Source organism: Rhizophagus irregularis, chromosome 15, assembly GCF_026210795.1.
Source record: "Rhizophagus irregularis chromosome 15, complete sequence".
Taxonomy (NCBI): Eukaryota; Fungi; Glomeromycota; class Glomeromycetes; order Glomerales; family Glomeraceae; genus Rhizophagus; species Rhizophagus irregularis.
Genome location: NC_089443.1, coordinates 787671 through 809746, shown reverse-complemented (window position 1 = coordinate 809746; position 22076 = coordinate 787671). Strand labels below are relative to the sequence as shown.

The 22076-nt window shown below is 26.7% G+C and overlaps 3 protein-coding genes across 3 annotated transcripts; 2 read left to right on the top strand and 1 right to left on the bottom strand.

Moving 5' to 3' along the window:
• Positions 1-7207: 7207 nt before the first annotated feature.
• OCT59_006941 (uncharacterized protein) lies at positions 7208-9582 on the top strand (the record flags this gene model as incomplete). Its single annotated transcript, XM_066137563.1, has 5 exons — positions 7208-7450; positions 7534-7603; positions 7789-7874; positions 7951-8287; positions 8366-9582. 5 exons carry the CDS (start codon positions 7208-7210, stop codon positions 9580-9582), a joined length of 1953 nt encoding a protein of 650 aa, XP_065998404.1.
• A 5809-nt stretch (positions 9583-15391) lies between these two features.
• On the top strand, positions 15392-17538 carry OCT59_006940 (uncharacterized protein; the record flags this gene model as incomplete). The annotated part of the gene is made up of 5 exons (XM_066137505.1): positions 15392-15616; positions 15703-15775; positions 15867-16039; positions 16128-16488; positions 16559-17538. 5 exons carry the CDS (start codon positions 15392-15394, stop codon positions 17536-17538), a joined length of 1812 nt encoding a protein of 603 aa, XP_065998403.1.
• Positions 17539-20897: 3359 nt separating this feature from the next.
• OCT59_006939 (uncharacterized protein) lies at positions 20898-22062 on the bottom strand (the record flags this gene model as incomplete). Its single annotated transcript, XM_066137442.1, has 3 exons — positions 20898-21085; positions 21282-21511; positions 21581-22062. The coding sequence occupies 3 exons, from the start codon at positions 22060-22062 to the stop codon at positions 20898-20900; spliced, it is 900 nt and encodes a 299-aa protein (XP_065998402.1).
• Between the last annotated feature and the right edge of the window lie 14 nt (positions 22063-22076).

Genomic DNA, 22076 nt, shown 5'->3' with positions numbered 1-22076 from the left:
AGTTCAATATACAAAAAGTGATTAAATATATTAACTGCAAATTTTACATTTAGAATCGCAAGGGATTTTTTTTTTTACATTATCGTTATTATTGCTTGTTGTAATCATCAGCATTGTCTGATATTAATTTCTCTGGCGTCATATTCTAGATTTCGTGTAATATTTCTTGTAATATCGTAAAAATTTTTGCTTAAACCAAAATTGGCTGTATTTATCAAGTGAAGTTTATGAAGAAGAAAAACATAAAGATTATAAAAAATAGGAACTCATTAGAAAAAAATTTCTTTAATTAAAATAGATAACAAATAGTAAATAATCAATTTCAATATCATTTGTGAAAATAAAAATAATAATTTAACTTACTTTACACACATGATACAACTGATATTTGACAATGGTGATATGCATCATAACAAAACATCTAAAACTAATTTAATTTTCAGTATACCTATCAATTATTCTGTCATATTTTGTTATAGTATTCATGTAAATTACTATATTCCATCCATTCAATAATTTTTAATAACCAAATAAAAATTTTATACCTTCATGAGCAACACCAAAAATCTTTTAAAAAATTTTATCAGATTTTTTTTTTAAAATTCTTTAAGAACGTATACTATTTTGTCTTCTGATTTCAATTCTAGAGAAGAATTTATTATTTGAAAATTTTTAAAAAAATAAAATTCTTCACTGTTCATAAGTAATAAAGTAATGATGATATGTTTTTTTAATCCTCTTTGTATAAATAGTATTTATATGAATTAAAAAATTATTTCAATCAATCACATGTTTGGCCAGAATTTGGGTTAAATTTATATTTTTATTTTTTATAGTTAACTGATTCCATTATATTAGAAAATTCTAAAAGGATTTGTTTATCATTAGGTGCGACATTAATATTTAAAAAATATATTTTTACTTTTATATCTTATATAATATAACACGTGAAATGAATTTTTGAATTTCAGCATTAAAATATTTTAATGGAATGTACAGGATCATAACAACGTAGCTTTTCTTGTTAATCAATTTAGTAAATAAAAAATAATGGAAAGTTCCAGAATTTTATGAGCTTGCGTAATTAAAACTCGCACTCAGCCATGTGATTAAAATTCTGACTTGTGAGTTAAAAAACACATTTTTAATTGGACTGATTTATAACCCATCAGGTGATTGGCATAATATATATATATATTTGACAAAATTTTCCATTTTCTAGTTGATCATCCCTTGAGAGAAAAAAATGTTGCTATATAAGTTATTTGAAAGATTGTTACAGAAAAGCATGTGCTGCTGATAGTTTCAAGCTTGCTTTTTGAAGAAAATGAAGTTGAATTTGCAAGCAAAAAATATTGGAAAAAGAAAGGATAGGATAAACTACAAAACATTTATTATAGATTGTTAACTTTATAGCTAGCCACCTACTTCTAAAATTAGTGAATGACTCTCAGGTGAAGGATTATAAAAATTGGTTGACAGATATACTCCTCAGCAAATAAAAGCAAAGAACGATAAAATATAATGACATAATGTGCTGATAAATTTCAACCAAGTTTTGATAAACTTGAGAATAATAAAATTGCAAGAATAAATAAATTATCAATGAATTATATATTTCATAAAATATATTTCTATGGATATATAGAATATAGCTAAACTTCTTTTCCTTCTTCAATACAATGTGCACTTAAATGTAAATAAAGAAGAAGTATTGGTTGATTCAGAAATCAGTTAGAGTGTAAATTAAATGGAACAGACTTTTCAAGAAGTTGTATGGATTGAGTTAAAATATTTGTATACGATGCAATTGAAGCTACAAGAAAGGGCGGGGATTACATTGGTCTTTATTATCTCAAGGTTGGCATAGATTTTGATAAATGAAGAACATAATTGTATTGAAAAGTTAAAGAATTTATTACATGATTATGGAATGACAATTGATGATGTCATGCTATTATGTGAAGCAAAAGATCAAAGCAATATTTTGTTCCATAGTAATGAGCAAAAGTTTAATAGAAGCAAAGGCACAAAATAATCCATTTTAGATGATCTGAAGATCTATAAGCTTTCATTACAGTCTGAACTTAAAAGTTAAATATAACATAATAACTTATGATGATAAATTAATTATAGTATTAATATCATATTATTTGTTTAATAACATTTCTCAAAATATATATCATCTTAGTATATTTTAATGAATTTGAAGAGATACTCATATTATTTACGATTTATTATAGTAAAAAACAAAGTAACTCTTTGGTTTCCAATCAAAATTTTTAGGACATATTAAAAATTAAGAGCTTATTCTTGATTATTTACTGTATTAAGTTTGTAAAATACGCATGTCAAGAAAGTACAAATTTTTGTTTGCAATACAACTATAAATATTTAAATACCTGTAAAAGCCTACCAACTAATAAATTCATGAAAAAATGTTATTCAATTTATATCTAATGTTGAAAAGTACAGGATTTTAAGGATAGATGATTGAGAATAAAATTATGGCAAATGAATCAAAATATATTTAAATATATTTAATTGTGAGGCTGATAAACAATTTAAAATAGTATTAATAAAAAAATGTTTACATGCAGAAATGAATAAAATGTAAGAATGCATTTATAATGTCTAAAAAGATGTTATTATTTATGTAATTCGTATTTTAAGTGTGCAAATAACAATTGATATAAAAATAACAATAGATATTAAGATTATTATCACTGAAACTGTCAAAATAAATAAATACGTTACAGAGAGATATTTCCATCCACAAAAGATGTTACATTAAAAAATAAATCCGGGTTATAAATATTCTAAAGAAGTCTTAACAAATTATGAAAAGTGAAATACAAATTTATGCCGAATTTGTATAATATGATATAATAAGAGTTACAAAATTTTATTGCTTTATTAAACCAGTAGTCCATTACTATATTTCAGATTATTTGTATTTTAATTATACGGAATTTACTTGTGATAATAGAGTGATGAAAACAATTCATAAAGCTTATAGCAAAATAGATGATCAATTTTTTTTCTTTTATAAAATTGTGTAAAATACCTAAATTTTACTCTTATGAGTTATTGTGAAAAGCTTCCATAACACAAATTTAAAAAATCTCGAATAATATTTTTTGTACATTGTAAATTTCTGTTATCTGCGTATGATAAGTTTTTCTGTATGTTGTATGTGAATATTAAATAATAATACAAAATGAAATATTTACTAGTTTTTAAATCATAAGTCATCCAAATTCTACAATATATAAAACACCCTCATTGCAAAAAGTATTATTTACAGCAATTGATTCCATAATAAATATTAATATAGCCATAGATGTACAATATTTCTATTTTATCTTTACTTTACCGTAGTGATGCTACCCGGATATCTATAGATTATCTGTCGCGGATTGAAAACTCACAAATTCCCATAATTATTTAATACGACAGTCTCAACTTACACATAATCCTTAAAAAGATAATGAAATATATTATGGATTAGGCAGTATTGTGGACAACTCTTTATTAATAATTCTGAAAACAACATATTAATTAGTTTAAATATTTGTAAAAACATCTTGACAAAGGAAGTCCTATTTGACGAGTTTAATTGATTGCGAATAGTTTGAAGCTATTATAGTTTAAAAGCTTTATGCTAGGCTGCTAGCTATTATTGTTATTTATAAAAGGTATAAAAAGTTTATTAGTATATTAAATGATGTGAATGATGGCATAGCATTGTAAAATTAAACTTGATCTATAGATCTATATCAAATGTTACTATTTTTCTATTTTTTTCGCTTATATTTTTTTCTTTTGTTTTTAATTTTTTGGTTTTATTTAATTTATTATTTTCTTCTACCTCCGTTTCATCAAATCTTTTCTTTATCATCTTACCTTTTCTAGAAATGATTTCTTTTTCTATTACAACAACCTGTTCACATCACTTTATCCACATTTCTTTTCTTAACATTTTCCAATCTACTTGATCCTGACCAATTTTATTGAACTTATTATTTATAAGTCTCTAATTATGGATGGCACGTGATTTAAAACAAGATGTTTTAAAACAATTTAAATCAGTTTTTTATTGTTTTAAAACGTTTTTTTTTTTGTTTTAAAACATTTGATCGGATTATTGCGTAATTATTTTTTAATGACCTTTTTGTATTTTTCAAGCAACCTTTTTTTTAAAATTATTCTCGTGGAAGATCATCATCAGAAGACGTCCGTAAGCACTTTGAAAAGTTACGAAAAACACCTGTGTAATTATTGTGGAAATGACATTAGTTAAGATTTAAAATTAATATTATATAATTTTTTTTTTTTTAACGAATAGTAGAGGATCACTAGTATCACTAAGCTATTACAAAATAAAATTCCCAACAAGGTCGGTCCGGCTATACTCTAAATATATATTATATAATAAAGTGCTTAAATTTTTATTGCAAATATGTATTACGTATTTAAATGCTAGTAAAGTGCTTAATGCTTTAAAACGCCAAAATTGGTTTAAAACGTTTTTTGCCATCCCTAACTCTAATTAATCTTATACTTATTTGGGAAATATTTGGAATCTTCTCTAATTATCTTAATAAAGTCAATATTAAATATTAATACATCTTATCGGCTTTACCACCATATCCATTTGATTCGTAGCTTCATATATTTCCACCATTTTGACTATGGCCGATTCAACTTCCAAAGGTATAACTTTATTATCCTCATGGATCCAAATATGATTCCAATATTTCTCTTCTTTTTCACATCTTGGACATATTACTGATTCGATTAAATTTGTATTTCTTTCAAATAAAATACTGTAAGTTGGTAGCTCTTTAAAAAATTCTTAATTTTTTACGTTCTATCATTGCTGTCTACTAAATTTGTAACAATTATTTTTGTTATTAATGGACGATAAACTATATTTCCAATCTATCTCCTGTAAAATATTAACTCGTCCTCAATTTTCTCATAATTTAATAATTCGTTTTTATGGTATGCAATAGATCTCTTTTTCGTCCAATTACGATAATCTCCAAATATGAAAAATGATTTCCAATAAATGCACATACGTCTAATGCGATATTGTTCTCAACGAGCTTGCATCTGTAACCATCAAGATTAACAATATCTAAAATTTTAGACTTTTTTCTTAATTGTAGCAGCCTTTTTATGCTGAGGGCTATCATGCATTCCCATGCTAATACCCAAACTTTTAGTCCATCGTTCTATAAACGTTAGTTCCGTACAATATTTGTTATTTAATCTTCATCTATTTAACAGGCGATTTTAGAAAATTATATAACTTCAACTGTCTAACCAGCAACAATGTATAAATCGCACTTACTATCTATAAGAAGTAACGCCATAATTATTGCATGCAAATGATGTAATATAGCGCCTTGCTACTAAATCTATCTTGGTTTCATTGTTTCTATCAAATTCTTCATCTAATACAACCGTCTATTTTGGTCGTATCGTTTAATTTTCCCTACTACTCTTCCTCTTCCCCATTGAATATATTATTATCGTTATATCAATAAATTTTTCATCTCCTTCTAGGCTCTATAAAATTGTCTATTGCATTAATTCGTCTATTAAATCCTATATTTTCCCTCTATTCCCCTAACTCTTTCAATAATTCGTTCTTAATTATAATATTTCTGTTTAATAAGTTTAATAATTTTATTAGCTTCTTTCTCATCTTTATTATTTTTCTATATAAAACCAACAACCTACATTAGAGGTCTGCATTGACCACTATTTTACAACCCGGCCCGGCCCGCACTTGGAAATTAACATAAAGTGCCCGGCCCGGACCGGACCGGACTTAAAATATCAAAAACCCGGCCCGGACCGGACCCGGACTTTTATTATTTTATTTTGTTGTAAAAACAAAAAAATTGGCCAACTTAATTTTGGCCAGTTTAATTTCGGCCGGAATTAAGACGATTTTGGCCAGAATTACGAAAATCCGGGTTTGACGAAAATTCATGTGCCGGCCCGGACCCGGACGATGATTTTTTGCGGCGGTATAAAGTAAATTTTGTGTGTGATAAAAGTAAATTTTGTGAAATTTTGTGATTTAGCCAGAATTATGCAAGGTTGGCCAACATTACGATTCGTAAATTCTGGCCAAATTTAGTATCTGCCGGAATTATAATGATTTCAAATCCTAAATCAGGCCAAAAACTTGAAAATTATCAACATTTTTATAGCCAAATTTTGTGATTTTCTGTGAAATTCTGTGATCACAAAAAATCATCGTCCCTGCGGCGGCCAGGGTGAATTTTGAAGAAAATTTGCCGGCCCAAACCCGGATCCGAATCCGGGCCGGGTTAGGGTTTCCGGGTTCCGGGTCCCGTTTGCAGACCTCTAACCTACATTATTATTAGCAGCGTCAATTCTCCTCATGTTTTAATATTCCCTTCATAGTACTCCTTGCATTTGATTAGATCCGGCGAATTATCTAGATCATGAACGTCTTTCGGAAATAAGTACAAACCTATACGTTTATAATTCATCTCGATTTCTTTTTATCAATACAAAAAACCGGACTATTATTAGCATTCCATGTAATTATTTCATTTTTATTTGTTCTTTCGATCTTCTTTTTCTTATTTTTCAAAATATATTCTTTCTTTAACCATCTACTATTACAAATTTTTTCTCTATATTAATGTTTTAAATTACTCTATGGCATTTTAATTTCATAATGAAATCTTTATTTAATAAAATTATGAATTTTCTTTTAATTTACTTGAAATTGTCAAGATAATCACTTGTTAGAATAATGACTTGTCGTATTGGATTCTTGGTTGTCAGGATTTAGAATTGTCGGAATTATGATCGTTGAAATTTATTAATACAGTTTATGATCGGCATCGTGCATGAATAGAAACCCGCACCCAGTGCCTTTGAAGTAGGGTATGACAATAGCAAATAGCACATCGGATATATAGTTATATAGTTAGATTCGTCCAATTATATATTAGGTCTACGTATTTTTACAATAGTCGTGCATAAGTTATTGACACTCTTATCCGAGAAAAAATGCGGTGATAAAAAAAAATGTTTAATGGCGTAATTTTCAACATCGACATGCTGTACAAATGTAACACCGGAAGATCTATTTGTCACACAAATAGTAAAAGTAAATAAAATGGTATTGACTTTTCTCCAGACTCTTTTAAACATGTCGAGAAATTCTAATAATAAAAATAGTGATACGGATAATAAATGGATTCAATGGATTAAAGATGGAATTTCTAATGAATATATTAATCATCACGATTATAGTGAGTTTCAAAATATAAAACGCATAGGTAGTGGAGCGTTTGGTAATGTTTATCGAGCTAATTGGAAGAGTTCAAATACCGTTGTTGCATTAAAATCTTTGACGAACGGTAATGATATCATGAAAGAAATTGTTAATGAGGTATTTAAGGTTATAACACGATAAGAATTATTATCATTTTCTTACAGTTCCTAAATATATACATATAATTTTTTTTTTTTTAGATAAAATTAATGCATAGAGTTAATTTTCACACAAATATTATTCAATTTTTCGGTATTGCAAGTAATACAAGTAAGTATAGGATATATGATATACTATAAAATCTAAATTAAATATATTAAATTTAAATAGGTCTGAGAAATTTATTTATTCATATATTTGAATAGATGGCATGGAATCAAATTACTTGTTTATTCTTGAATATGCAGATAATGGTACATTAAAAGATTATTTAAAAGATAATTTCAATAAATTAGATTGGAATATTAAATTACAATTTGCAATTCAAATTGCTGATGCTGTCTCATGTATACATCAAAAAGATATCGTTCATAATGATCTAGTAAAGTATTTATTTATTTGTTCTTCTAATTCGCAAGTAATCATCAAACATTAACTATTAATTTTAATATTCTTAGCATTCTGATAATATCTTGGTTCATCAAAATATGATCAAATTAGCAGACTTTGGTCTTTCACGCAGAGCTGGAGTATCAAATTCTGTAAAAGATGTTTTTGGGAAAATACCTTATATTGATCCACAACGTCTCGATAATCAAACAAACAACAATGGTAAGAAATCAGATGTGTACAGTGCTGGAGTACTCATATGGGAAATATCATCTGGACGACAACCATTTGAATCTTATTATAATGATCGTCTTAAAATGGCAACGCTTTTATTCGATATTATAAAAGGAAAGAGAGAAATTCCAATTGTCGGTACACCAAATGATTACATTAATATTTATACAAGTATGACTTCATTTATTATATTTCTTCTGATTTTTATAATTGCTAAATTTTATATTTTGAATAAAAATAATTTTTTAGGATGTTGGCAAGATAATCCAGATGATAGACCTGATATGCATCAAGTATTTTCTGATCTGATTAATTTGAGCAGGGTAGCACAAAATTTTGGGGAATTTATTCCACTTATAGATAAATTTATTAAATTAGGTGAAGAAGTTTTACTTTTATATGAAAAAGCAAAACATAATAAAGAATTATGTGGGTTTCTTTTAAATAGGTGTAATTGTGCTATGGCCGCTGTAAGAGATTTAAATATTAGAAAACTTGAAAATACGGAATTTTTTTCTAAGGAAGAAAATTTAAGGTTATTTAAAGAATTTATTAGATGTATGGAAAAGATAAGAAAGTTCGTCTCACGTATTAGTAAATTACACAAACTTCTAAAATATTTCGCTGCTTCTAATATTGAACAAGATTTTAATGATCTTATATTAGAATTTAATGGATATATGAGAAGCTTAAATTTTTCTTTTGTTGTACAATCTAGGGATGAACTATTAAAAATGAGAAATGATATTAGAGAAATTAATGATATGTTGATAAATGTTTGTGGCGCACCTGATGATAAACAAGCTCTTATAGAATATTCAAATAGAATAGATCAATTAACTATGAAAAATGTAAAATTTCAAACTTCCGCTAGACATGGTTGTTTTGATGAACCAATTATAATAGAAGATGATGATGACAATCCAAGTAATCAAATTCAAAATATTATCTCAATTACGATCCTTTCCGTTGATGATGCAATTCGTGAACATAAAGCCGAAAATGGTAACAAACGATTAGCGTGGGAAAGTTTCAAGTATCATTCATCGACAAGTCTTGAAGCAAAATATTTGTTGGGTTATTATTATTATCATGATTTTCATGATAAGGAAATTCCCGAATTACAACAGATTGATAAAAAAGTAAGGAATAAGGCCGCAGCGGAATTATTTAAAGAAACTGCGGATAAAGGAAATCCTTCCGCTCAATTAATGTATGGATTGTGTTTATGGCAAGGTGATGGTGTTAATGCAAATTCTTTTGAAGCTCTTAGATATTTAAAAAAAGCAGCAAGTTCAGGAAATTCTGCTGCGATGTATATTACTGGAAAAGTTTATTTGAATGGTGGTAATGGTATTATAAAAGATAAAAATCAAGGTGCTGAATATTTAAAAAGGGCTGCATTAAAAAATCATGCTAAAGCTAAAGAAATGTGTATCGAAAATAATATTAATTACAATATATGATATAAATTTTTTTTGGATATTTATTTGTATATTAATAATATATAATATAAATGTTTACATGTAAATAAAGAAAAGTATTGATTGGATTCAATCTACATAATTAAAAAAATTGTGTTTGTGTGACTAACGTTTAGATTAGCCTATATAAATAATCTTTGAATTGTCCAATGTGTTATTCATCTGCGCCTCTACACCTGATCTATTACGTTTAGACATACAATATTAATTACTAATATTGTGTAACATTTAATATGATCTATTAATGTGTTTGCGCCTATATGATCGTTCGCTTTTTTGAATTTGTTTAACGTCGCGACATCACGTCGTCACGCACGTAATAAACTGGCCAATAGAAGTAAGGTTGCACAATTTAGAATTTATTTATACAGGTAATCTAAACGTTACAAATTTTTTTAATTATATAGATAGATATTTATTTAGTATTTGGTAAAAATTGTTAAAGAAGTTGGATTTGACATCAAAGAATTATCTGATGAATTTTCCTCGATGGTATTAGAAGTCAACGCGACGAATAATTACAATGGCAAAACCTTTAGATGAACAAGTAAAACATTCAAATAATAATAATGATAAAATGTTAATGACAGATTAATTGAAATGGTTCAATCAAAGATTGATAAAATTTTCGCAACACGTCAATTAAAAATAACCGATTACGAAAAAACTGATGAGGAACCATGTGAAGATGGGCGCGTGACTAAATGGGTTAATAATATTAAAATAAAGATGAAGGGCTAATTCGCTTTTAAAATTATTTCTGAGGGAGAAAAAGCTAAAGTACAAAATTAATTACAATTCTTAAAAGAACTTCATGATTGGCAAATTATTACAAGAATTTATGGGCTTATTTGTGAAAGAGATAAATGGTATTTGGTATCTGAATAGGCTGAATATGGTAATTTACTTGAATATTATACAAAGATCGATTTGACATTATATTAAAATTATGTACGTCTCTTGATATTGAAATTTTTTGAGCCGTTGAGGTAAACATCATGAAAGTTTTCATTATTGCTTTATTTATTTAATTACTTTTTAATTTATTTTTTTGTTTTTCTTTTTAGATTGTGCATCATGATATTAGAGCTGAGAATATATTAATTACATTAAACCGAAACAGCAAAACAAGCAAATTTTAATTTAGTCGTTAATTATTAGAGGATCGCGGCTTCATTAAAACATAGCCAAAAATTAGAACGAGTTCGTTATTGCGCCTCTGAATTATTAGAGAGGGCTCATAATTCAAATATGACCATAAATGTGAAGTTTGTAGTTACTCTGGGAAATTGCAGAAAAAATAACACTTATGAGCAATATGTTGGTATTTTAAAAATAACTGATATAGTAGCGTAATAATAAATGTCATATCGGGAATCAATAGTCAAATGCCTCTGACATTCGTAAACTTAGCACTTGAAGGTATGTAAAAAGATAGTTATATGTATTTGTGATCCAACTTTTGTTTTATAAAATTCATTATTATTCTGTTTTGAGCTGTTGATCATGATCCTGAATTTAGGCCAAAAATCTCAAAAATGTATGAAGTTCACAATTAAAAAAATAAAGAAAAAGATCTCATTAATGAATTTCGACATCTAAAAAAACGAGTAAGCGAGACAAATAATTTTACAGACTAAAAATATAAAGCTGATACTGTTGTTAAAAAACATTGTCTTGGTAAGAAGACAAGCTTTTAACAAAAATTTTATGAATTAACTAAATGAAATTTTAAATACGCACGAAGAAGAAATTAGATTAGATATACAACTCACGTCCTTGCTAAATCTGAAATAACGAATGAGTGCCATTAACATGCAGTTTGATGAGTCAATTATATTGTATTTGAATATAATGGTTAAATTTTTATAATTCAACTAGCCGTTAACCCGTTGCTTTGCAACGGTATACTGTAACGTTGCCACCTTGAGCGTTGACAAAAATGATGTTTTATTAATAATATAAAATTACACAATTATGATATAATGCTTGGTTCTAAATTAATAATGTAATACTATAAATTATAAAAATAGAATTCAAAAAAAACCACTTTTTCCTAAATCAAATCAAATCTATCTATCTCCTATTTATAATAAAATGATTTACATATCTAAGTTCATAAAAATATTTCATTTTCCCTTTTTGAAGTTTTTCAATTTCGATTTTTAACACTTTTGATTTTAGTAATTCACTAGGCGTAACCCGTCGCGTTGCGCCAGGGACGATAAAGTAAGAGAGTAATAATAAATACAATTATATTTTATTTGCCATGCAGTGTGAATAGGTCCAGTTTTTTACTATTATTATGATGGGATTAATAGGAAATAAATGTAATAAATTACACAATTATATGATTGTACAAATAACAATGAATTGTGTGCAAGTGTTATACAGTATATGAAATATTATTATTAAACGTAAATTTTATTTATCACACGAAATAAATGTTGCAGTACTGTGAAATTTACAAATTTATTTCAAAAAAAGAAGTTTATTGTAACATTGTTATAAAAAAAATCTTTTTTTTTATCTTAAAAAATTCCATTGTAGCATTAAAAAAATTACATCCCCTAGAAAAAAAATATCTCACTAATTAATATGAAAAAAAATCCCTCAAAAAATCAATTATAAAAAAAATCAATTATAACGATCTATTGTCATGAAAAAACAATTTCCCATAAAATTTACTATACCGATCTATTATTACAAAAATAAATAAATATGAAGTAAATTATATCAGATATGTCAGTCTATTATTAAGCCTAAAAAATAGGGGAAATAATAATAATAATAATAATAAGAATCGGGAAAAAAAAGGCAATTACCGTGGTGCCGCAGCGTCAATCCGACCACCGATCCAAGCTTAAGAATGTGGTTCGGGAAAAAAAAATTCGAAAAGAAAAGCCAAACCGAAAAAAGAAAGGTGAAAAAATTTTTTTCGGATTGGGAAAAAAGTCAAAAAAAGAAAAACGAAAAAAGAATTCAAAAACGAAAAAAAAATAACAATAAAGAAAATTTGAAAAAAAAAAGAAAAATAAAATTTGGGGGAAAAGAAAAAGGATAAAAGGATAAAGAAAGAAATCGGTTTAAAAAAAGGGAAATTTTCGAAAAAAAAGGAATCCGTAAAAAAAATAAGTACCGAAAAAAAATTCCGAAAAAGGACAATAATACGGTCCAAAAAGACTGAATAAAAAAAAATTATAATATGGTCTAAAAAAAAGACCGAAAAAAACAATAATATAAAAATTGGTCTTAAAAGACCAAACAATAGGATTATTTAATAAAAAAATAAAAAATTTTTAGTTTGGGAAAAAAAACCAAAAATATTCTCGGGTTTGAAAAAAAAACCAAACCGGAAAAAAAAACGAAAATTTTTAAAAAAAAGGGGAAAGAAAGGAAAAAGGTGGTTCGAAAGAGAAAAGAGGAAAAATAAAAAAAGAAAGAACCGAAAGTAAAAGATCGATTCAAGAAAAAAAAGAAATTAAAAAAAAAGGGAACTGAAAAGAATTCAAAACGGTTCGAAAAAAGAAAAATTTATTTCATTAACCGGAATTGGATTAGATTATACAACTCAAATGTCGGAAAGCTATATGTAAAAAAAAAGCGTGACGTGGCTAACACAAGTGACCCAATACAAGGTTAGTATAAAGTCTAAACGTTACAAAAACAATTATTATTTAGTATAGATATAGATTGAGTATATTTAATAAATAAATAAGACTATGAAATGTACAATAAATTTGCTTCTACTTTGGTCACATTTTTAGTTAGAGTTAATGATTAATTTATAGTTAATTGATCCATTCTATTTGAAAATTCTAAAAGAGATTAAATGTCTTTTATAAGTTTGTATAATTACTGATATGTGAAACGAATTTTTTTTATCTTTTTAATACATTCAATAAATTCCTTAAATAATTTTAAATTTTTTCTGAATTTCAGTTTTTCTAATATCTAAAATATCTTACAGCTGCCATAGCACAATTGCACCTCTTTAAAAGGAAACCCGCACATTTTATATTACGCTTTGCTTTTTTATAATCTCCTCACTTAAATTAATAAATTTCCTATATATAAGCAGAACAATTTCTTAGCAACACTATATTTTATATCTTACTGTTAATAAATATTTTTATGCGTTAATTCATGTTTGATATTTCATTATTATCTTGATATATTATTATGTTATTATAATGTGACGATAAAGGTGAGAAGATACGAGAGACCAGGCTTGAACAACTGCATCCATCGTATCAATGGTTGAATCATTTATTATAACACGTGATGTTCTTGATTGATCATCATCTTAAAGATTATACTTTTTGAAATTTATACTTTTTGAAATTATATATCTTATTTTAGCTAAAGTTAAAAAAATAAATATTCAGTCTATTTTATTAAGGATTCTCTCAGAATTTCGTCAACGATTATCGCTTTATGATTGTGTATGATTTGAAAGTCTAAGAACTTCCTATAAGAAAAAAAAATAATATAGTATTCCTTTTAAGGGTAGAAATGTTGCGTGCTTGACAACTTTTTCTTGAAATCCACCTATATGGAGAGTTTATCAAGATGTGTAAACAGTAATAAATTATAATTTATGTTATAACTTATAACCGTTTTAAAATCACATTTATATATCATTACATAACGTCCTTGTTTGTTTTAAAAAAAAAGCGTATCATTGCATTCCACATACTATTTAAAAGGTGTATTGAACATATAAAATAGAATCCTGTAAAATATTTATTGAAAATTAACTTAAAGAATGTGAAATAAAATGCCAAGAGTTGCCTTAGTGCACGAACATTTTACAAACAAATTTAGTTCATATTATATTACATTATTAATACAATAAAAATTTAATGGATCCGTCTATAAATAAGTGATTCTAATTAAAAATCACTATAACTCTTCTTGGATAAGATCAAAAAAAGTACGCCACATTTATCCGAAAGAAAAGAAAACAAAAAATTTCTTAATTACTGGTCTGTCCAGTAATATCGTACTTATTTTTATATCTTTTTAAGGTAAAATATAAATTGAATATGGCTATACTAATTTCGCCCAAGGATCCGATGTAGAATTAGCTCGGATTCCATGTAATGACGCCAGAAGACATAAGTCCGGATGATTACAAATTATTACAAATCAAAAAATTACAGATGTTGATCAATCGGACCCTCCTGAATCAATGGAACTAGCTTCTTCGCTTATTGATAAAAATAATTTATGGCCAAAAAAGTTAATGCATTTATCCTCAACTGTTTTAGTAAAAGTCCTTTTAAAATAAAAATACGTATAATAAATAGTAAGTATAAGTAATATGATCACGTGAAATAAATTTTATGGTGACGCACTGACGCACTGACTCACCCTAATTTCATTATTCACACGATCGTCCGATTGGAAGTCAGTCTGAGAATCTAGAGAGTTAAAAATAATAAAAAATTGATTTGAAGCCTAACAGACTTTACTATTTCGTATGTAAGACTAAATTTTTAAAAAAAGAATTTTTTTTTTTTAACAGATTTATTTTTTCGTGGAAAAAAATTGTTTTAAAAAATTTTAACGATGACGTTATTATATGTAAATTACTGCGGTACTGCGGTGCCATGGTTGAGGTATCGACTGATTGACTGGTAATACTAAAAATCACGCTGTACGTTGTGCGACTATTCGGAAAAAAAAAAATTTATATAATAGGCATACACAATGAAACTTTAACTTTTCAATTTTTTTTTTAACTTTCTGTTAGCTTTTATTATTCAATACGTTCGATAATATCAAAATGCAAGATACCAAAAATACAAATGAATGGGTTAATTGGATTGAAGAAGCTGTTGGTAAAGAACATTTAAAACTTTATAAATATGAAGAATTTAATAATATTCATCATATTGGTACTGGAGGTTTCGGAAACGTATATCGTGCAAATTGGAAAAATTCAAGAAAACTAGTTGCATTAAAATCGTTTATTAGTCTTAATAACTCCATGAAAGAAATCGTTCGTGAGGTATTTTAATGCAATATAATACATTTTTTTTCGTCTATGGATTTTTATCTACTATATTTATTTCAAATATTTTATTTTTTATTCAGTTAAAAATTCAATGCAAAGTTGATTTCCATGATAACATTATTAGGTGCTATGGAATAACAAAATTTGAGTCAGGTATTATTAACATCACCTTGATAAATATAATACTCTTTTAATCTCAAAATTTTACAAAAGTTCATTTAGTAATTACTTCTTTTATCATTAGAAAATCATAATAATTATCGGTTAGTATTGGAATACGCCGACGGTGGTACTCTTCAAAATTATTTAAAGGAAAATTTTAACAAGCTTACTTGGGATGACAAATATAATATGGCATACCAGTTATCTTGTGCCGTATCATGCTTACATAACGAAGGAATAGTGCATCGTGATTTGGTAATTTATTTAACCTTATTTAATCATTAATCATATTGTATTATTAATTTTTAAAAAAATTTGATATATATGTATGTTTCTTTAATAGCACTCCTGTAATATACTAGTCCATAAAAACATAATCAAATTAGCAGATTTTGGATTATCTAAAAGAATTGGAACATCATCTAATTTACAATCTAAATTATTTGGTGTGCTTCCTTATGTCGATCCAAAAAGCTTTAGTAGTCGAAGAAATAATGATAATCAATCAACACAAATGTTCTCATTAAATGAAAAAAGTGATATTTATAGTATAGGCGTATTATTTTGGGAAATATCTAGTGGGCAGCGTCCTTTTTATGTTGAGAATGAAGGATATAATATTGGTTTAGCTATGGATATTTCACAAGGTTTTAGAGAAACGGTTGTTCCTGATACTCCTGAAGAATATATTAAAATTTATACCAGTGAGTAATATTTTAATTTTTAAATTTTATATTCTAAATATTATTAATTCTAAATTATGTTTGGTTTTAGAATGTTGGGATGGGGAACCAGATAATCGTCCAACTATATATCAAGTAGTTGATTGGCTACATGCAATAATTACAAAATTAGATGTAATAGTAGATCACCATCAAATGTCAAATGAACAAGATGATGATTTTTTTATAACATCTCAATTTATTCCAAATTTTGATAAAATGAATACTAAAGAAATTGATTCTATGTCAATATCAAGTAAACAAGAAAATCTTTCAACTGAAAAAGATTTTAACCTTATACTAGTTGATGAAATAAATGATTTTATTTATAAATTAAAAAATGAAGGAATTGAATTGAATTTAGAAAGGCAGCAAGTTATTGAGTATTTTAATAATCATAATTTAAATTCACAAGAATTTTATAATTGGTTATTAAATAACCAAAATAGTTCAAATTCTATTTTTATTCTTGGATATTTTAATTATTGTGGAATTATAACAAGTGAAAATAATGATAAAGCATTTAATTTGTTTATTAATGCATCAGAAAAAAATCATACATTAGCACAAAATTTTGTTGGTTCGTGTTATGAACATGAATATGGAACTATAAAAAATAAAAAATTAGCATTTGAATATTATGAAAAAGCTAGAAATAATGGAGTTATAGGTGCAGTGTATAATCTTGGTATTTCATATAAAGATGGAATTGGTGTTGAAAAAGATTATAATAAAGCTTTTGAATTGTTAAAACAATCAGCTGAAGAAGGACATATAAAGGGATTAACAATGTTAGGATATTGTTATGATTTAGGTATTGGAACCAAAATTGATAAACAAAAAGCATTTAAATTATATCAAAAATCAGCAGATTCAGGAAATATGGTAGCACAAAATAACCTTGCCGTATTTTTTGAAAAAGGAAATGGAATTACAAAAGACATAGATAAAGCGATTTATTGGTATGAAAAATCTGCCAAACAAGGATATGAGTTAGCAAAAAATAATTTAAATAAGCTTCAGAATTATTAAATTAACTTTCTAAAAATTTACAAAATAGTAAATACACTGCTCTAAAATAATGATAGTTGAAAATTTTACCTATTTTATTATATATATAACTAGATAACGGTATAACTCGTTTTCATGTAAAAAAAAGCGTGACGTAGCTAAGCCGCGTTATGTAACAGGTAACATAGTTAACACAATACAAAAATATTTATAACAGGTTAGTCTAAACGTTACATTACACACAAAAACAATTATTATATTGTAGATTTCTTTTATATTTAAACATATTTGGTGTCTGTTATAATATCTTCAATTAAATGACTTTCAACGTCGGAAATTTAAAAATGTAAAAGTTTAATGCTGTATTTCTTTCTATTTTTGAAAATAAATTTATATATGGAAAAAGTTCAATTTGTAAAAGATAATTAAAAAGTAAACATAAATTTAAAATAAAAAATGTTATTAGTCAGTTTTAATATTTTATATAAAATGTTTTTGATCAAAAAGTTTTTTAAAAAAATTAAATATATAACTAAATAAAAAAAGTTATTAATCCCATCTAAAAATTACTATGAATACTTATAAATTTGTGGATCTGATAAATAGTGGAATTTTACAAGTAAATAAAAATAATATTTCATATTACTGTTATCAATATTGTGCGAAAATATTTTTAGTATTACGATTCTAATTATAATATATTTTTCTGGAATTTTCTTCACTTGTAAATACCATCTTTAGTTAAACTAGGTTTCAATAGGATTTTTGATTCTTTTTTATTATTTATTCAGAAAATAAACATATATCTGATGGCTAATAACTATATACAACCCAATATTAAACTACACTTATATATTTTCTTTAAAATTCTGCTCATCTTTACCAGTCTTAGCACGTTTTTTCTGAACATTTTTTCTTCCTCATTTTCAGGAAGCCTTGTCGAACAAACTGTATTTACTTCATCGTACCCTTCTAATTCTTCTTTCGTCGGTCTTTTTGTTTCCTGATACATTTGTCCCATAACTATAAATTTTTGTCTGTCTAAATATTTCTTCTTACTATCTTCTATCACGTGATTATTTGTCTCCTTGTCTAAAGTCTTTAAGTCTCAACACACTAACTATCGGTCTGTACCACCTCTTCATGTTTCGTATATTCATCTAACTTCTTTTGTTGTTTCATCATTCAGCATCCTAATCTATATTTTATTCACTATAAGGATTTTTTGGTGTAATAGGAGGAAAAAAATGTTCAACTATTGTAATAAAGAAAACCGGGTTATCTCAGTATGTTACACAAGAGCGCGATCGGTGGTTTGTTAAATATTTAATATATTTTGTGCCTCGTATAATAGGATAGCATGTTTTAGAGCGACACGTTGCTTTATTATCTTTTGTAATATATAGATAAATTGATTTGTAGTAAATAATCTATTTTTATTCACGCGCTTCGTAAGAGTTTAAAAAAAAATCACGGATAATAGATGTTATAATAATATTATTATGCATGCAAGTACAATTAATATTTGCGCATTAAAAATCCTGGGCGTTTTTGTTTCGTCAATAATCTTTTTTTTTTTCATTATTATTGATATTATTTCACTTTTCTAAAAAAAAAATTAATGGATAATTCAACTCTAAATATAACATTGTGTCAATATATGATTTATTATTACTTTGTATCATAAGCTTAATGTTCATTATAAAAGATTTTAAATATATATTTATATATCACAATCGGATTTATTTATTTTTTCTCAATCACACATTTAGAGATAAATTTTCATATATTTCGGAAAAAGAGAAGATAAAGGCGTGATTTGTTTTGTGCAATATAAACATAGATAACCAAGGTTTACTTCCATGAAAGAATGAAAGATGCTGACAGATTATTTCCTTTTACAAAAGTTTTAATAATAGTTTATATAATAATAAATAATTATAGACGCAAAAACAATTAACGCGTCCATTCACGTTTTCTATTCAAGATACTTAAAATACCAACAGAGTCAAACAGATTATTGTAAAATATACGTAAAAAATAATATCTACGTAATTTTGTGCAATGTTAAATATTTAAATTTACGAATACGTCGTCTTTGTATCTTTTTTTTTATCTCCCCCCTTAAATATACGCATATTATATTTATACCCTCTTTAATATACGTTACACAACCGAAAATGCCTTCTCAAAAAAGACAGAAACAACTAAGAAGACGAAGAATCGCAAGAAGACATTTTTGACCTAACATACCTATTAATAATGGATTGAGACTTATCGCGAACCTTTAATTTTCAACGGATTCTCTTTTATTAATTACAACAGATTATAGCCAATGAAAAAAATGAATAAATTTGGCAAGAAATTTATTAATTTATTTATAGTATAATAATTGAAATACTTTATTTATTATTATCCATAAAATTACCCTGATTTTTCTATTATTATACAATGGTATAGTCTTCTTTTTTTTCATCCATTTGATAGTTTTTTTTTGATAACTGAAGGTCCATATGAAAAAATGAACACTACTTTATATCTTTAAAACCCTTATTTAAATCTCAGATTATTTTGAATCTATACTTAAACAGTTTCCTTCATCTGAATTAATGCAACTGTAACTAATTACAGTGAAATATTGAGAATTTTCTTTTACAAAAGGCAGAATAAAAGACATCAATTTTTCAAAATAAATTTTTTTAATATTTGAATTTATAAAAAACTCTTCAGAGAAATAAGAATTTTTGAGGTCAACTTTTTTTTATTATGAAAACAAACTAAAAATGGTGAGTGTTTCCTTTTCTAACAAAAAATAATTTAAGTTTCATCTATACTAATGACTAAAATTATCTGAGTTTTTGCGTCCAAATTGGGAATTACGGTTAGATTAAAAATGTGACAATGTATTTCACATCCTGTTACATGTTTTAAATAATTCTACCTTTGTTAAAACCTTAACAAAGGTCATAAAAACCATTTTTGACATTTTTGATAATTTATTTGACGGGTAATATCAAAATCTCACGAATAATTTCACTCTTTTTTTATAATTACAAATTAATTTTTTTTTAAAAAAAAAAGTTAATCCCTAATAACCAAAAAACAACAATTTTTTATTCCTCGGAAAAAAAATCAAAAAAACCTATCTGTTTAGAAAGAAGGAGAAAAAACAAAAAAGAAAATAAAAAGTACACTTATATCTACTTATATCTAAAAATAAATTTTTACAGTATGTACAAAGAAATATTAAATGTAAGCGAGAAAGTTTCTAAATTATTAAATGTCCTGAGAGATTTATTAGCCGCTAATAATTAGTCTAAAAAGATGTTAAATTTCGAGAGAATTAAAAATCTAATATTAGTAATTCTAAGATTTATAAATTATGCTTGCACTTTTAGTTCAGGCGATTCACCATATTCTTCTCGCCTCCTTTCTAATGCTGTCAAAGTGTTTTCCACACCACCAGGATATCCACTGGAGAACTGGACACTAGTAACCTTGTCTCTCACCGTTATATCTCTTTGCTGAACTCGAATGTGTTTGACTCTTTGATAAACGATCAAAAACACTATCTCCTGTTGGTGTTTTTAATCTTGTTACTGAACTTTGACTTTTTGATAAACGATCAAAAACTTTATCTCCTGTCGGTGTTTCTGATCTTGTATGTGTATGATGTGACAATAATGCACGTTCTTCACGTTCACTGGTTGTACTTGTTACGCTTGCTGCATCATCACTATCGGGTGAATTACGTCCATATTAACTTTGTCGCATATGATATGCTGCTGTTATATCTTTGGAACCTCGTCGTGCCATACTGCTTTGTGATCTTCGCTTATCACCGCTGCTAAAATATCCGCTATCATGTGGACCATCGCCACCTGATTCTAAGTGGAAACCCATGCTTGTTGAACTACTTTGTCGACTATGTGAATGAATTTTTGACCCATCACGAAGCAAACTTCGTCGTGAACTTGAAAGTTGAACACCAGCTCTGGCGTGTTCTACATGTTATCACTGGATCTGGTACGTTCCAAAGGTTGACTATTAAGTGATCTTGTACGTTCTAAAGGAGAATATTTCATCTTTTGGTGTTGATGGTGTTGATGGACCATTAGATGGTTTCCTTAATCTTCGACCATTTGAACTCCCTCTCTTTACATTATTATTGTTATCACAACTAGATTCACTATTACCAGAGCCTTTTCTTCTTGGATTTGTTGGAACGTCTAGCGTTGTTTCATTAGTTTGTTCGAGTACTTTTTCACATGGTTGAAGATTTAACCAATTGGGAGGTATTGGTGGTCTTGAGAAACTTGCTCTATTATTACCAGTATTCAATGGACTTGCAGATAATGGTGAAGAAGAGAAGTAAGCTGCATCATCGCCAAAGAAGTATGAATTACGTCTTGATAATGATCCCATTTGACCAGGAGTTCCAAGAGTTCCTGCTGATACTGCAGCTTCGACTTCTGCATAAGCTTGATCTAATTTATGATCAAATAAGGAAATGGCATTGGAAGTACTATTTTCAATACCATCCATCTGTAATTCCCTCT